This window comes from Scyliorhinus torazame, chromosome 6 (assembly GCF_047496885.1).
Source record: "Scyliorhinus torazame isolate Kashiwa2021f chromosome 6, sScyTor2.1, whole genome shotgun sequence".
NCBI lineage: Eukaryota > Metazoa > Chordata > Chondrichthyes > Carcharhiniformes > Scyliorhinidae > Scyliorhinus > Scyliorhinus torazame.
In genome coordinates, this window is record NC_092712.1 from 312034492 (window position 1) to 312047413 (window position 12922).

The 12922-nt window shown below is 49.7% G+C and overlaps 1 protein-coding gene across 1 annotated transcript in view; it reads right to left on the reverse strand.

Moving 5' to 3' along the window:
* LOC140425596 (CUB domain-containing protein 1-like) overlaps positions 1 to 6758 on the reverse strand; it is a 111427-nt gene extending 104669 nt beyond the window's left edge. The window contains exon 1 of the mRNA XM_072510076.1: positions 6477 to 6758. Coding sequence (XP_072366177.1) covers positions 6477 to 6648 — 172 coding nt within the window. The 5' untranslated portion in view covers positions 6649 to 6758. The remainder of the gene's footprint in view (positions 1 to 6476) is intronic.
* Positions 6759 to 12922: the final 6164 nt, after the last annotated feature.

Sequence of the window (12922 nt, forward strand, 5' to 3'; positions counted from 1 at the left end):
GAGGTTGGTGTGTGAAATTAAAGCACATAGGATTGGGGATAATATATTGGCATAGATTGAGAATTGGTTAGCAGACAGGAAACAGAGGGTAGGAATAAACGGGACTTTTTTTGAACTGGCAGGCAGTGACAAATGGGGTCCCACGGGGATCAGTGCTTGGGACCCCAGATATTCACAATACACATCAATGATTTGGAAGGGAGAATCAAAGTAATATTTCCAAGTTTGCTGATGACACAAAACTTGGTGGGAAGGTGGAGTGTGAGGAGGATGTTAAGAGGCTTCAAGATGATTTGGACAAGTTGAGTGAGTGGGCAAGTGGGTGGCAGATGCAGTATAATGTGAAGTTCTCAACTTTGGATGGAAAACAGAATGGCAGAGTATTATCAGGGAAATATTGACGTACAAAGGGACCTGGGTGCTCTAGTACATCTTTGACAAAGAGTCATCCAGACTCGAAACGTTAGCTCCCTTCTTTCTCCACAGATGCTGTCAGACCTGCTGAGATTGTCCGGCATTTTCTGTTGTAGTTTCAGATTGCAGCATCCGCAGTAATTTGTGTTTGTGCCCTAGAACATCAGTCATTGAAAGCAAACATACAGGTACAGCAAGCAGTTAGAAAGACAAATGGTATTTTGGTCGTCATTGTGAGAGGACTTTTGAGTGCAGGAGTAAGGATGTCTTAACTGCAGCTGTGCAGGGCCTTGGTGAGACCACACCTGGGGTATGATGTGCATTTTGGGTCATCTTTCCTAAGAAAGGACAAGTGCAGTGAAGGTTCACCAGATTGCCTCCTGGGATGGAAAGATTGTGGTATGAGGAGAGATTGGGTCGACTGCGCAATCCTATCCTCAATCCTATGTGCTTTAATTTCACACACCAACCTCTTGAGGTGGGACTTCATCAAAAAGTTTTTTGAAAATCCAAACACACCACATCCAATGGTTTACTATCTATTCTACTCGTTACCCCCTCAAAAACCTCCAGCAGGTTTGTCAAACCTGATTTCCCTTTCATAAATCCATGTTGAATTTGTCCAATCCTGCTGATATTTTTCTAAGTGTCCTGTTAGCATATTCTCTAGCATCTCCCGACCAATGATGTTAAGCTAACCAGTCTGTAATCCCCCATTTTCTCCCTGCCTCCTTTTTTTAAATGAAAAATCACTAAAGTAGCAACAATCTGACTAAAAGGCCATTTGATAAGATATACAAAGGCAGGGGAAGACAAGTGGTGAGGATGATACAGAGATAGAGACAGGTTGGTGAGTGGGCAAAAACTTGGCAGATGGAATATAATATAGGAAAGTATGTAGTTATGCACTTTGGTAGGAAGAATAAAGGAGCTGAATATTATTTAAATGGAGAGAGACTGCAGAAAGGTGCAGTGTGGAGAGATTTGGGGATCCTTGCGCATAAATCACAGAAAGCTAGCATGCAAGTTCAGCAGGTAATTGGGAAGGCAAATGCAATGTTGGCCTTTATTTCGAAGGGAGTGGAGTATAAAAATCCGGAATTCTTACGAAAACTATACAAGGCACTAGTTAGCCCACATCTAGAATATTATGAACAGTTTTGGTCCCCTTATCTAAGGAAAGATTTATTGGTATTGGAGGCAGTCCAGAGAAGGTTCACCGGATAAACGGGTGGTGATTCATTTTGGTAGGAAGAATAAAGATACCATGACATACTCCTTGGAAAATGAACGTAAATGATGTCAAGAAGCAAAGAGATTGTCTTCTGAGGAGAGGTGGAGTAGGTTGGGCCTGTACTCATTGGAGTTTAGAAGAATGAGAGATGATCTTATTGAGACATCCCGGATTTTCAGGGGGCTTGACAGGGTAGATGCGTTTCCTCTTGTGGGAGAGTTCAGGACCAGAGGGCATAATTTCAGAGCCATGGGGCTGTCCATTTAAAACAGAGATGAGACGGAATTTCTTCTCTCAGGGGGTAGTGAAATCTGTGGAATTCTTTACCACAGAGAGCTGCAGAGATTGGGTCATTAAGTATATTCAAGGCAACACGGTGGCGCAGTGGTTAGCACTGCGGCCTCACGGCGCTGAGGTCCCAGGTTCGATCCTGACTCTGGGTCACTGTCTGTGTGGAGTTTGCACATTCTCGGCGCAGCGGGTTAGCACTGCGGCCTCACGGCGCTGAGGTCCCAGGTTCGATCCTGACTCTGGGTCACTGTCCGTGTGGAGTTTGCACATTCTCCCCGTGTCTGCGTGGGTTTCGCCCCCACAAACCCAAAAATGTGCAAGCTAGGTGGATTGAGCAAGGTAAAGTTCCTCATGGTGCTGAGTGCCAGATGTGCAGGGTAGGTGGATTAGCCACGCTAAATCGCCCTTTAATTGAAAAATAAAATGAATTGGGTACTCTAAAATCTAAGCAAAAAAAAAGGGAAAGTTATGGGGATGAGGCAGGAAGGTGGTGTTGACGATCAGCTCAGTCACGGTCTCACTGAATGGTGGAGCAGACTCGATGGGCCAAATGGCCTACCTCTGCTCCTATGTCGTATGGTCTTGGGGGCCAATTTTAGAGGCATAGAATTGAAAAGCCAAGAGGTTGTATGAAACCTGCATAGAATCTTAATTAAATCAACTTATAAAATCCATATTATAGAAAGACAGAACTAAAGTGTAAACAAAGATCATACCAAAACTGAGAAGTTATTCTGATCAAGGAGGATTGAACAGGCTGGGTCCCTTTTCCCTGGAGAAGAGCGGGTTGATGGATGGCCTGATAGTGGTCTTGACGATAATGAGAGGGTTTGACAGGGTGTACAGGTCTTTCCACTCGTGGAGGAAGAACAGAACTAGGGGCCACCAGCACAAGATAAATCAGTAAAAAAAATATATAATGGGGAAGTCAGGAAAATCTTCTTTACCCAGAGAACGTGGAACTTGCTACCAACCGGAGCAATGACGGCAAATAGTCAAGATGCATTTAGAAGGAAGCTAGAAGAACATGAGTGAGAAAGGATGAGGACTTTGTGCTGGTTGGGTGGGAAGGAGCTTGTGTCAAGCATTAAACCATGCACCTGGCATGGAGCAGGTGGGTTAAATAATTTTTGCATTTATATAGCACTTTTCTCAACCACCAGGCCTCTCAAAAAGCTTTACAGCCAATGGAATACTTTCTGAAATTTAGCCATGGTTGTAATGTAGAAAACAGGGCAACATGGCCAGATCCCATAGACAGCAATGTGACCCAATGGCCAAATAATCTTGTTCTTTTTTGGCTGTTGATTGAGGGACGAATGTTGGCCAGGGCACCGGGGTTTAATGTCCCTGCTCTTTTAAATAGTGCCACAGGATCATTCACATCCCACGAGGGGTCAAGTGTGGCCTCAGTTTTAACATTTTCCCCCAACAGTGCAGCACCCCTTCAGTACGGCACTGGAGCGTCAGCCTGGATTCCTGTGGCTTGTGTTTGTTCTGTAGTAATCAAGGATATACTTTCCTTACATAACACTTTCCCTACTTTAATTAATTACCTTTGCCCACTCGTGCATGGCTTTCTGATGACACTGTTACAAATTACACCCTCCAAAGCTGCACTGGTCTCTCAACGTCAGGGTAAACAGCTGTCCCAACAAACACAAATGGAGGCTTGTATATGTATGAGGAAACCAGGGAGGGACACTAAATGGCTTTATCCATGACCCAACATGGATAAGGGCAGCACGGTAGCATAGTGGTTAGCACAATTGCTTCACAGCTCCAGTGTCCCAGGTTCGATTCCCGGCTTGGGTCACGGTCTGTGCGGAGTCTGCACGTTCTCCCCGTGTCTGCGTGGGTTTCCTCCGGTTTCCTCCCACAGTCCAAAGATGTGCAGGTTAGGTAGATTGGCCATGTTAAATTGCCCTTCGTGTCCAAAATTGCCCTTAGTGTTGGGGGGGGTTACTGGGTTTATGGGGTCAGGGTGGAGGTGTGAGCTTGGGTAGGGTGCTCTTTCCAAGAGTCAGTGCAGACCCGATGGGCCGAATGGCCTTCTGCACTGTAAATTCTATGATTCTATGAACAGTTTCAGGTTCTTGACATTCCCACAAATACCAAGTGCCCAAATATGTGAACACCCGTAATGGTAAACCTTACTTCAGGCGACGATTGAGAACATTATTGAGGGCTCTGCCACACCGCGGATGGTTTGGCATCATCACGGGAACAATTGACACGCGCACACTCGCTGTCAATGGTAAAGCCGCCCGTTTTATATCACTGGGAGGAACAAGTCTAACTTCCAGCCTATCCAGTCACTTCAGTGTTGGCCTGATTTACATATTTAATCCTTTCAGCTAAATTCAACTCAACTCTGAATAATAAGTAAGGCAAGTCTTGCTGAAACCACTGGCTTCCAAACCTGTGACCCCTACCGCCCAGAAGGACAAGGGCAGCAGATGCAGGGGAGCGCCACCACCTGCAGGCTCCGCTCCGTGTCTCTCACCATCCTGGCCTGGAAGTATATCACTAAAAGCAAAATACTGCAGGTGCTGGAAATCGGAAATAAAAACATGCCAGAAAACCTCAGGTCTGGCAGCCTCTTGCGGATAGAGAAGCAGGGGTCACATTGAGTCCAAATAACTCTTCTTCAGAGTTAAAGAGACTTCCAAGTACTTATGCTTTGAATTCTAATGTTTGCTGTTTCATGATCTCCCAATTAGGAGGTGATCTTCTGTTGTAAACTCCCAAATGTGGGCCAGAGGCTGTCAGAAGTCAGGTAACTTCCCAGGCTTTTCAGTAAAACTTCATTAAGAACTTCATGCACATACAAGAGAGTAGCCCTGGGCAGCCAGAGCACCAACCATAAGTAACAACAAGAACACGTAGGGGTCTCCTGAAGCCTGTCGCAATAATCCGATGCACCAATCCGGTTTCCAAAATGAGCCCCTTTGTCCCCAAAATCTGTTGGAACTATGTCACCTCAACCATCTTATTTCACATAACAATTCCAAGTTCCAAGTCATAGAATCCCTACAGTGCGGAAGGCGGCCATTTGGCCCATCAAGTCTGTGTCGAGCCTTGGGAAGAGCATCCTACCTAGGCCCACGCCCCGCCCCACCCCCATCACTCCACCTAACATTTTGGACACTAAGGGGCAATTTAGCATGACCAATCCACCTAACCTGGACTGGCACTGAGAGGCAGCAGAGCTAATCACTGTGCCACCGTACCCAGTGGTTAGCACTGCTGCCTCACAGCTCCTGGGACTTGGGTTCAATTCCGGCCTCGGGTGACTGTCTGTGCGGGGTTTGCACTTCCTCCCGGTGTCTGCGTGGGTTTCCTCCGGGTGCTCCGGTTTCATAGATTCATAGAATTTACAGTGCAGAAGGAGTCTATTCGGCCCATCGAGTCTGCACCGGCTCTTTGAAAGAGCACCCTTCCCAACCGCACACCTCCACCCTATCCCCATAACCCAGTTACCCCACCCAACACAAAGGGCAATTTTGGACACTAAGGGCAATTTAGGATGGCCAATCCACCTAACCTGCACATCTTTGGACTGTGGGAGGAAACCGGAGCATCCGGAGGAAACCCACGCAGACACTGGGGAGGATGTGCAGACTCCGCACAGACAGTGACCCAAGCCAGGAATCGGACCGGAGACCCTGGAGCTGTGAAGCAATTGTGCTAATCACTATGCTACCGTGCTGCCCACAGTCTGGAGACGTGCAGGTTAAGGGGTGGATTGGTCATGCTAAATTGCCCCTTAAGTGTCCAAAAACATGTGTATGTTAAAGATTATTGGGATTGAGCACGAGTTGAATATTCTCAGCCTTCTTCTACCCTTTTGGATTCGATAATTCCAAGTCACAGAATCCCTAGGGTGCAGAAGGAGGCCATTTGTTAACTCTGCAACCTTTCTTACATTGCTAAGCCTCCCTTAACCTGCATTTATATAGCATCTTCTGAAGCATTGCCTGTAAAGTGCTTGGTGAAAAAACAATAACTTTTTTTTTGAAGTGTGGTCACTGTTAGAAGTAGGAAGCCAATTTATACACAGCAAGCTCCCACACACAGCATGTTGACTGAGGGGTAAATATTGACCAGGGCACTGGGGTTAGCTCCCCTGTCCTTCTTCAAAATATGGGACCTTTTACCCAGAGAGGGCAGTCGGTTTAATATCACATTGGAGGAGGGAGGACAGTGCAGCACTCCTTCAGCACCGCACTGGAGTGCTGGCTGGCTGGCCTGAATGTTTGTGCTCCAGCCCTGGGAGTGGAACCTTAACCCAAAAGTTCAGGAGTTAAAATAAAAAAAACAAGAGGGGAAAGAGTGTGAACCCACCCTACCGAGAAATTTCAACACTCCTCCCAAAAATGAAAGGTACAGCAGGCAGCACCCGAGGACCAGTATACAAGGGGTCGACATTTCAACATGCTTGTACTTCCTGAACAGCAAAAGGAGCGAGTAAAAGTGGTGCGTGGTGGTTATGAAATTGAAGCGACTCTGCCCTGTCCAGGTGAGTTTCACTTACCTGTCCCCAGGACCCAACCCAGGAGCAGCAGAAGCAGACACACTCCACCTTCACCCATCGCCCTGCAAACACACAAGAATGGGAGGAGGAAAAGGACACGAAACTTTTGTGCGTATTTATCCTCCCGTCTCTCGCCATCCACTGCTTCCTGTTCAGGGTCACCTCTCCTCATTCGTCTACAGGTAAATTCTAGGCGTGTCGGCGCAGCTCTCGGGGAAGCTGCTCTTCAGCAGGGTCCAAACGTGTTGTGTTGCAGTCTGAGAAAACCACAGATTGTGCAAGTTTGCACAGGGGATGACTTGAGTCCGGAATGGGAACTGGCTGGTGTCTGCCCAGGCAACTTCAGTTGTAGGGAATCGAGAGGCCCAAACACCCACGCCCAGGAATGTGCAGTTGCAATATCTGAAGTTTTTGAATTTCCTTCCGTCGAATCCCGACAGGGTAGGAGGAGGCCATTCGGCCCCTCGAGTCTGCCCTGACAGTCTGAAAGAACACTGGCTAGGCCCATTCCCCCCCCCCCCCCCCGCCCTATCTCCACACCCCACATCTTTGGACACTAAGGGGCAATTTAGCGCGGCCAATCCACGTAACGACATCTTTGTGACTGTGGGGGGAAACCGGAGCACCCGGAGGAAACCCACGCAGACACGGGGAGGAAGTGCAGACTCTGCACAGACAGTGACCCAAACGGGAATCGAATCCAGGTCCCTGGTGCTGTGAAGCAACAGTGCTAACCACAGTGGCACTGTTCCTTTTGCATCTTCTACCCAAAGCACTGTGAAGTGCATTTGGACCTCATTAACATTACACCTCTATATGCTTCACCAGATGCCGGTGTTGTCTAGTTACATTGTGTACCTTGTGTTGCCCTATTATGTATTTTCTTTTCCTTTCTTCTTGTGTATTTAATGATCTGTTGAGCTGCTCACAGAAAAATACTTTTCACTGTACCTCGGTACACGTGACAATAAACAAATCCAATCCAATCCATTTCATTAAAGGCGTTACACAGATATAAGTTATCGTTGTGCTAAAAAGGTTCCAAACTGTTTCATAGTCGTTTACTTGTTAAAATTATCACCCATCTGGAAGAGAGAAGAGGATAGATCAAAAAGTTTGTTTTAAGGTATGACTTATAAGAGGCAGGGAGAGAGAGATTCAAGGAGAGATTTCCACGGTGGCACAGTGGTTAGCACTGCTACCTCACAGCGTCAGGAGCCCGAGTTCAACTCGAGCCTTGGGTGCCTGTCTGTCTGTGGGGAGTCTACACGTTCTCCCCGTGTCTGCGTGGGTTTCCTCCGGTTTCCTCCCACAGTCCAAAGATGTGCAGGTCAGATGGGGTTACGGGATAGGGCGGGGGAGTGGTCCTAGTCAGATTGCTCTTTCAGAGGGTCGGTACAGACTCAATGGGCCGAATGGCCTCTTCTGCACCCTGGGAATTCCATGCAGCTGGAAGCATGACTGTCAGTGTTGGGCCAAACATATTGAGGGGTGTCCAGGACGCCAGAGTTGGAGGATTGGGATGTTCAAAGAGGAATTTAGCACTGACTGAGGGACTTCTTTAGATAGGCCTAGGATGCAAATTTCCAAATCAAAGTATGTGGGAGGCTGAGAGGCAATACCAGCCACCGAACACAGGGGTGATTAGTGAGGAGAGACTTGGCTGCTGTTACAGCAATGACGGCAGAACTTTGTATGACCTGCAGTTTAAGGTAGTTTGGTGATAAGGGGGTCAGGCCGGAGACCATTGAGATGGTCACGTCTGGGAGAGGATGAGGGTTTCAGCAGCAGATAGGTCCGAGTCGGAGAGGAGACGGGTAATCTCGCCAACATTGGAATAGCTGGTCGTTGTGACAGAGGAACTCAGCTTAGAGTCAAAGAGGGGACACTCAGGGCGCGATTCAAAGTGTGGTAGCGGGCGGGAATTGCCGCGGGATTCCCGGCGAGACCGGCAACGCTGTTCAACGTTAATTGGTCCACTTAACGAGGCCTCATGGGCTTTTTGCCCCAAATGAAGATTCGCCAGCTGATACATTGGCACCGCGCTTGCCAGCCCCCCGCTAACAAGGTCGAGCAGCACTTAAGCTGCACTTGCTAAGCCAACCCCAGCCAGCTCGCAACAATGGTGCCCAGGAGACCGGCCCCATGATTCGGGAATGCTAACCTGGGGAGGCTCCTAGACGCAGTGGAAGTCAGGAGGGGTGTCCTGTTCGCCCGAGGGTCCCTTAGGGTCAGCCACAGGGCAGCCAGTGCTGCCTGGGACGATGTGATGGCAGCCGTCAGTTCAGGGAGTGTGACCCGGAGGAAGGTCAACGACCTACACCGGGCAGTATGAGTGAGTAGACACCAACGCCCCTCCCCCACCTGCCCACGGGTGCATCCACCCACCCCTCCTCCTTCAACTCTCCCAACCCCTCCTTCACACACACACCCTCCCCCACAACTGTGAACCATGCGTGTGGCTAATGATGCCCTTCATGTGTCTCCTCAGGAGAAGCTCTCCCACAATCGACGGAAGAGAGCACAGAGTGGCTTGCTGGACATCAGAACCCTCACCACCTTCGAGGAGCGTGCCCTGGAGGTGACCGCTGTGGCTGAGGACGGAGTGTTCACCAACGCTAGTTCATGGGATGCAGGCATTGATAGCCAAGTCAGCATTTATTGCCCATCCCTACTTGCCCTTGTGGCAGTGGTGAGCTGGAACACCGCAGACCATGTGGTGTAGGTACACTCACAGTGCTGTTAGGGAGGGAGTTCCAGGATTTTGACCTAGCGACAGTGAAGGAATGGCCATATATTTCCATGGTGAGTGACTTGGAGGAGAACTTGAAAGTGGTGGTATTCCCATGTACCTGCTGCCCTTGTCCTTCAAGATTGTAGGGGTCGTGGGTTTGGAAGGTGCTGCTGAAGGAGCCTTAGTGAGTTGCTGCAGTGCATCTTGTCGATGCTGCTACTGTGCATCAATGGTGTAGGGAATTATGGCAAATGAGGTGCCAATCAAGTGGGCTGCTTTACCATAGCCATACTATTTAAGTGCATGGTCTAGTTATGTTTCTGGTCAATATCAACCTCTCACATTTGATGATAGAGGACTCAGCAATGGTAATGTTATTGAATGTCAAGGGGATATGGTTAGTGTTATAACATGCCTGCTTACCATTGGCTGGGGACTAATGACAATCCCACAATCCTGTGGGAGTATGAGCTTCCCCAATGAGGGGGGCGGAGAAACCATTAGTAAACTCCAAGTATAAATACAGCTGGCCAGTTTGGAACCAGCAGGAAGGAGTGTGCAGCAAGGGAAGTTGTTGCTGCTGCTGCATAATATGTTATTGTAAATAAATGTTATTACTTTGTATCCTTGAAACTCGTGCTGGATTCTTCGTGGCCCTCACAAAACTGGCGACGAGGGTTAAAGTGAATAGCTGTCTACACTGCTGAAGCCACCTCCCTGGATTTTTGTTGGATACAGGTTGGAAGTTGTTTTCTATTATACCATGCCTCTGTACGGACATTTGGATGTTTTTGATGCTGCGCTGGGAAGCTGGAACCAGTACACACAACGGATGCGTTACTATTTCCGGGCAAACAATATCACTGAAAACGAGCGCCAGGTGGTCATATTGCTCACCGCCTGCGGCCCGCATACGTTTGGGGTGATTAGGAGCCTTATGTACCCAGCTGCGCGGACACCAAAACGTTTGATGAACTTGTGAATTTAGTGGGGCAAGATTTTAACCCAACCCCGTCCACGATAGTCCAGCGTTACCGGTTTAATACCGCTGAGAGGACCCCAGGAGAATCCCTTGCCGACTTTCTATCCAGGCTACGCAGGATTGCGGAGTACTGTGACTATGGTGAGACCTTGTCAGAAATGTTACGCGACCGTTTGGTTTGCGGTATTAACAATGCGGCCACCCAGAGAACGTTGTTAACTGAGCCAACATTGACTTTTCAACAGGCCATTCAAATAGTATTGTCCCGAGAGAGCGCAGAACGAGGAGTGCAGGAGCTACTGGGAATGGAGGTGCATGCCTTGGGGCGCAACCCCTTCCATCCGAAAACGTCCCCCTGCACTCCTCCGGTACCTTGGGCGAGGCGACGTCTGGATCGACGCCAGTGGCCGTCGGACATTCCTCCCCGAAGGGAGCCTTCTCCAGAACCAATGGATGAGGAGCCATGTGCCTGTCAGACTTGTAGGCGCCGACCCCGTCACGGACACTGGTCCTGGGGGTGCCAGAGGCGCTGTCGTTCCGACCGAAACTGGGACCAGCCCAGGGGCCGTACCTTCCATGTGGATGAACCTGCGGCGACTACTCCTGAGGACATGGAGACGGAGGACGACTGCCTGCAGCTGCATTGTGTGGCAGCTCCCCGTGTGGCCCCCATTAAGGTGACAGTACGGATCAATGGTCACCCGCTTGAGATGGAGTTGGACACTGCCGCAGCGGTCTCCGTGATCGGCCAGAGGACATTCGAACGCATCAAGCAGGGTATACAGACCCTTACATTAACCGACTCACAGGCCAGGTTGGCCACCTACATGGGGGAACCACTGGACATTGCAGGAACTACAATGACCCCTGTTGTTTATGGACGCCAGGAGGGGCGTTTCCCACTTATCGTGGCGCGCGGCCATGGGCCCACCCTGGGTCGGGACTGGTTGCGCCATTTGCGGTTGCAATGGCAGCACATCCTCCAAACAGATTCTGGAGGGTTGAGTGAGGTGCTAGGACGATACCCAGATGTATTCCAGCCCGGTTTGGGGAAAATAAAAGGGGCCGTAGCCCGTATCCAAGTCGAACCAGGAGCCACGCCGCGCTATTTCCGGGCGCGCCCGGTGCCTTCCACCTTGCTCGAGAAGGTAGAAGGGGAGCTCACTCGTTTGGAGAGTTTGGATATTGTCAGGCCCGTCCGTTTCGCTGACTGGGCAGCACCAATTGTACCTGTAATGAAGCCAGATGCCACAGTTCGCTTGTGTGGCGACTATAAACTTACAGTGAATACGGCTTCCCGACTCGACCGATATCCAATGCCTCGCATAGAGGATCTCTACGCAAAGCTTGCAGGTGAACTCTCGTTCACAAAATTAGATATGAGTCACACCTACCTACAGTTGGAGCTGGACCCTGCCTCCCGACCATATGTAACGATTAATACACACCGGGGCCTGTATGAATATACACGGTTGCCCTTTGGAGTATCCTCTGCCTGCGCAATTTTTCAACATGTTATGGAGGGCATTTTGAGAGGTTTACCGCGTGTCGCTGTCTACTTAGATGACGTTTTGATTACAGGGACGTCGGAGCAGGAACATTTGGAAAATCTGGAGGCTGTCCTTAGACGCTTTTCGGAGGCTGGAGTCCGTTTACGTCGCACAAAGTGCGTATTTCAGGCAAAGGAAGTAGTCTACCTAGGTTATCGGGTGGACCGCGAAGGTTTGCTCCCCGTCGCAGAGAAGGTGCGTGCGATTCAACAGGCCCCCGCCCCGACTGACACTTCGCATCTTCGTTCTTTTCTCGGTCTTGTGAACTATTACGGGAAGTTCCTCCCCAATCTGGCAACTACGCTGGCCCCGTTGCACCTTCTGATAAAGAAAAATCACACCTGGGTTTGGGGTCAGCCGCAAGAAACTGCTTTCCGGCGGGTAAAGCAACAATTGTCGTTGTCTGGGTTACTAACCCACTATGATCCTGGAAAGCCTTTGCTCGTCACATGTGATGCATCCCCGTATGGTATTGGGGCCGTCCTGTCCCACAAGATGGAGAACGGGGCCGAGCGGCCGATAGCTTTCGCCTCCCGCACATTGACTGCAGCGGAGAAAAAGTCCGCGCAGATCGAAGAGGAGGGCCTGGCAGTGGTTTTCGCGGTGAAACGCTTCCACCAGTACGTGTATGGCCGCCATTTCACTAGCGTGACTGATCATAAGCCTCTGCTGGGACTTTTCAGAGAGGATAAGCCAATACCGCCCATTGCTTCTGCACGGATCCAAAGCTGGGCTTTGTTGCTTGCTGCATATGAGTATTCTCTGGAGCACAAACTAGGAACGCAAATAGCGAATGCCGACGCACTGAGCTGATTGCCTTTATCGACCGGCCCCATGTCGACCCCCACGACCGGTGAGGTGGTTGCAACCCTAAGTTTTATGGACACCTTGCTTGTCACGGCATCACAGATCCATGAGTGGACCCAGACGGAGCCAGTCCTGTCAAAGGTTCGGCGCACAGTCCTGTATGGTGGGCAGCATAGACAGCTCCCAGGCGAGTTGCGGGCATTTTCCTCCAAGCTTTCAGAATTCAGCGTGGAAGACGGCATCCTCTTGTGGGGGACACGTGTGATTGTCCCGGAAAAAGGACAGGAGCTGATACTAAGAGACTTGCACAATGGGCATCCAGGTGTGACCAAAATGAAAATGTTGGCCCGGCGTTATGTCGGGTGGCCAGGCC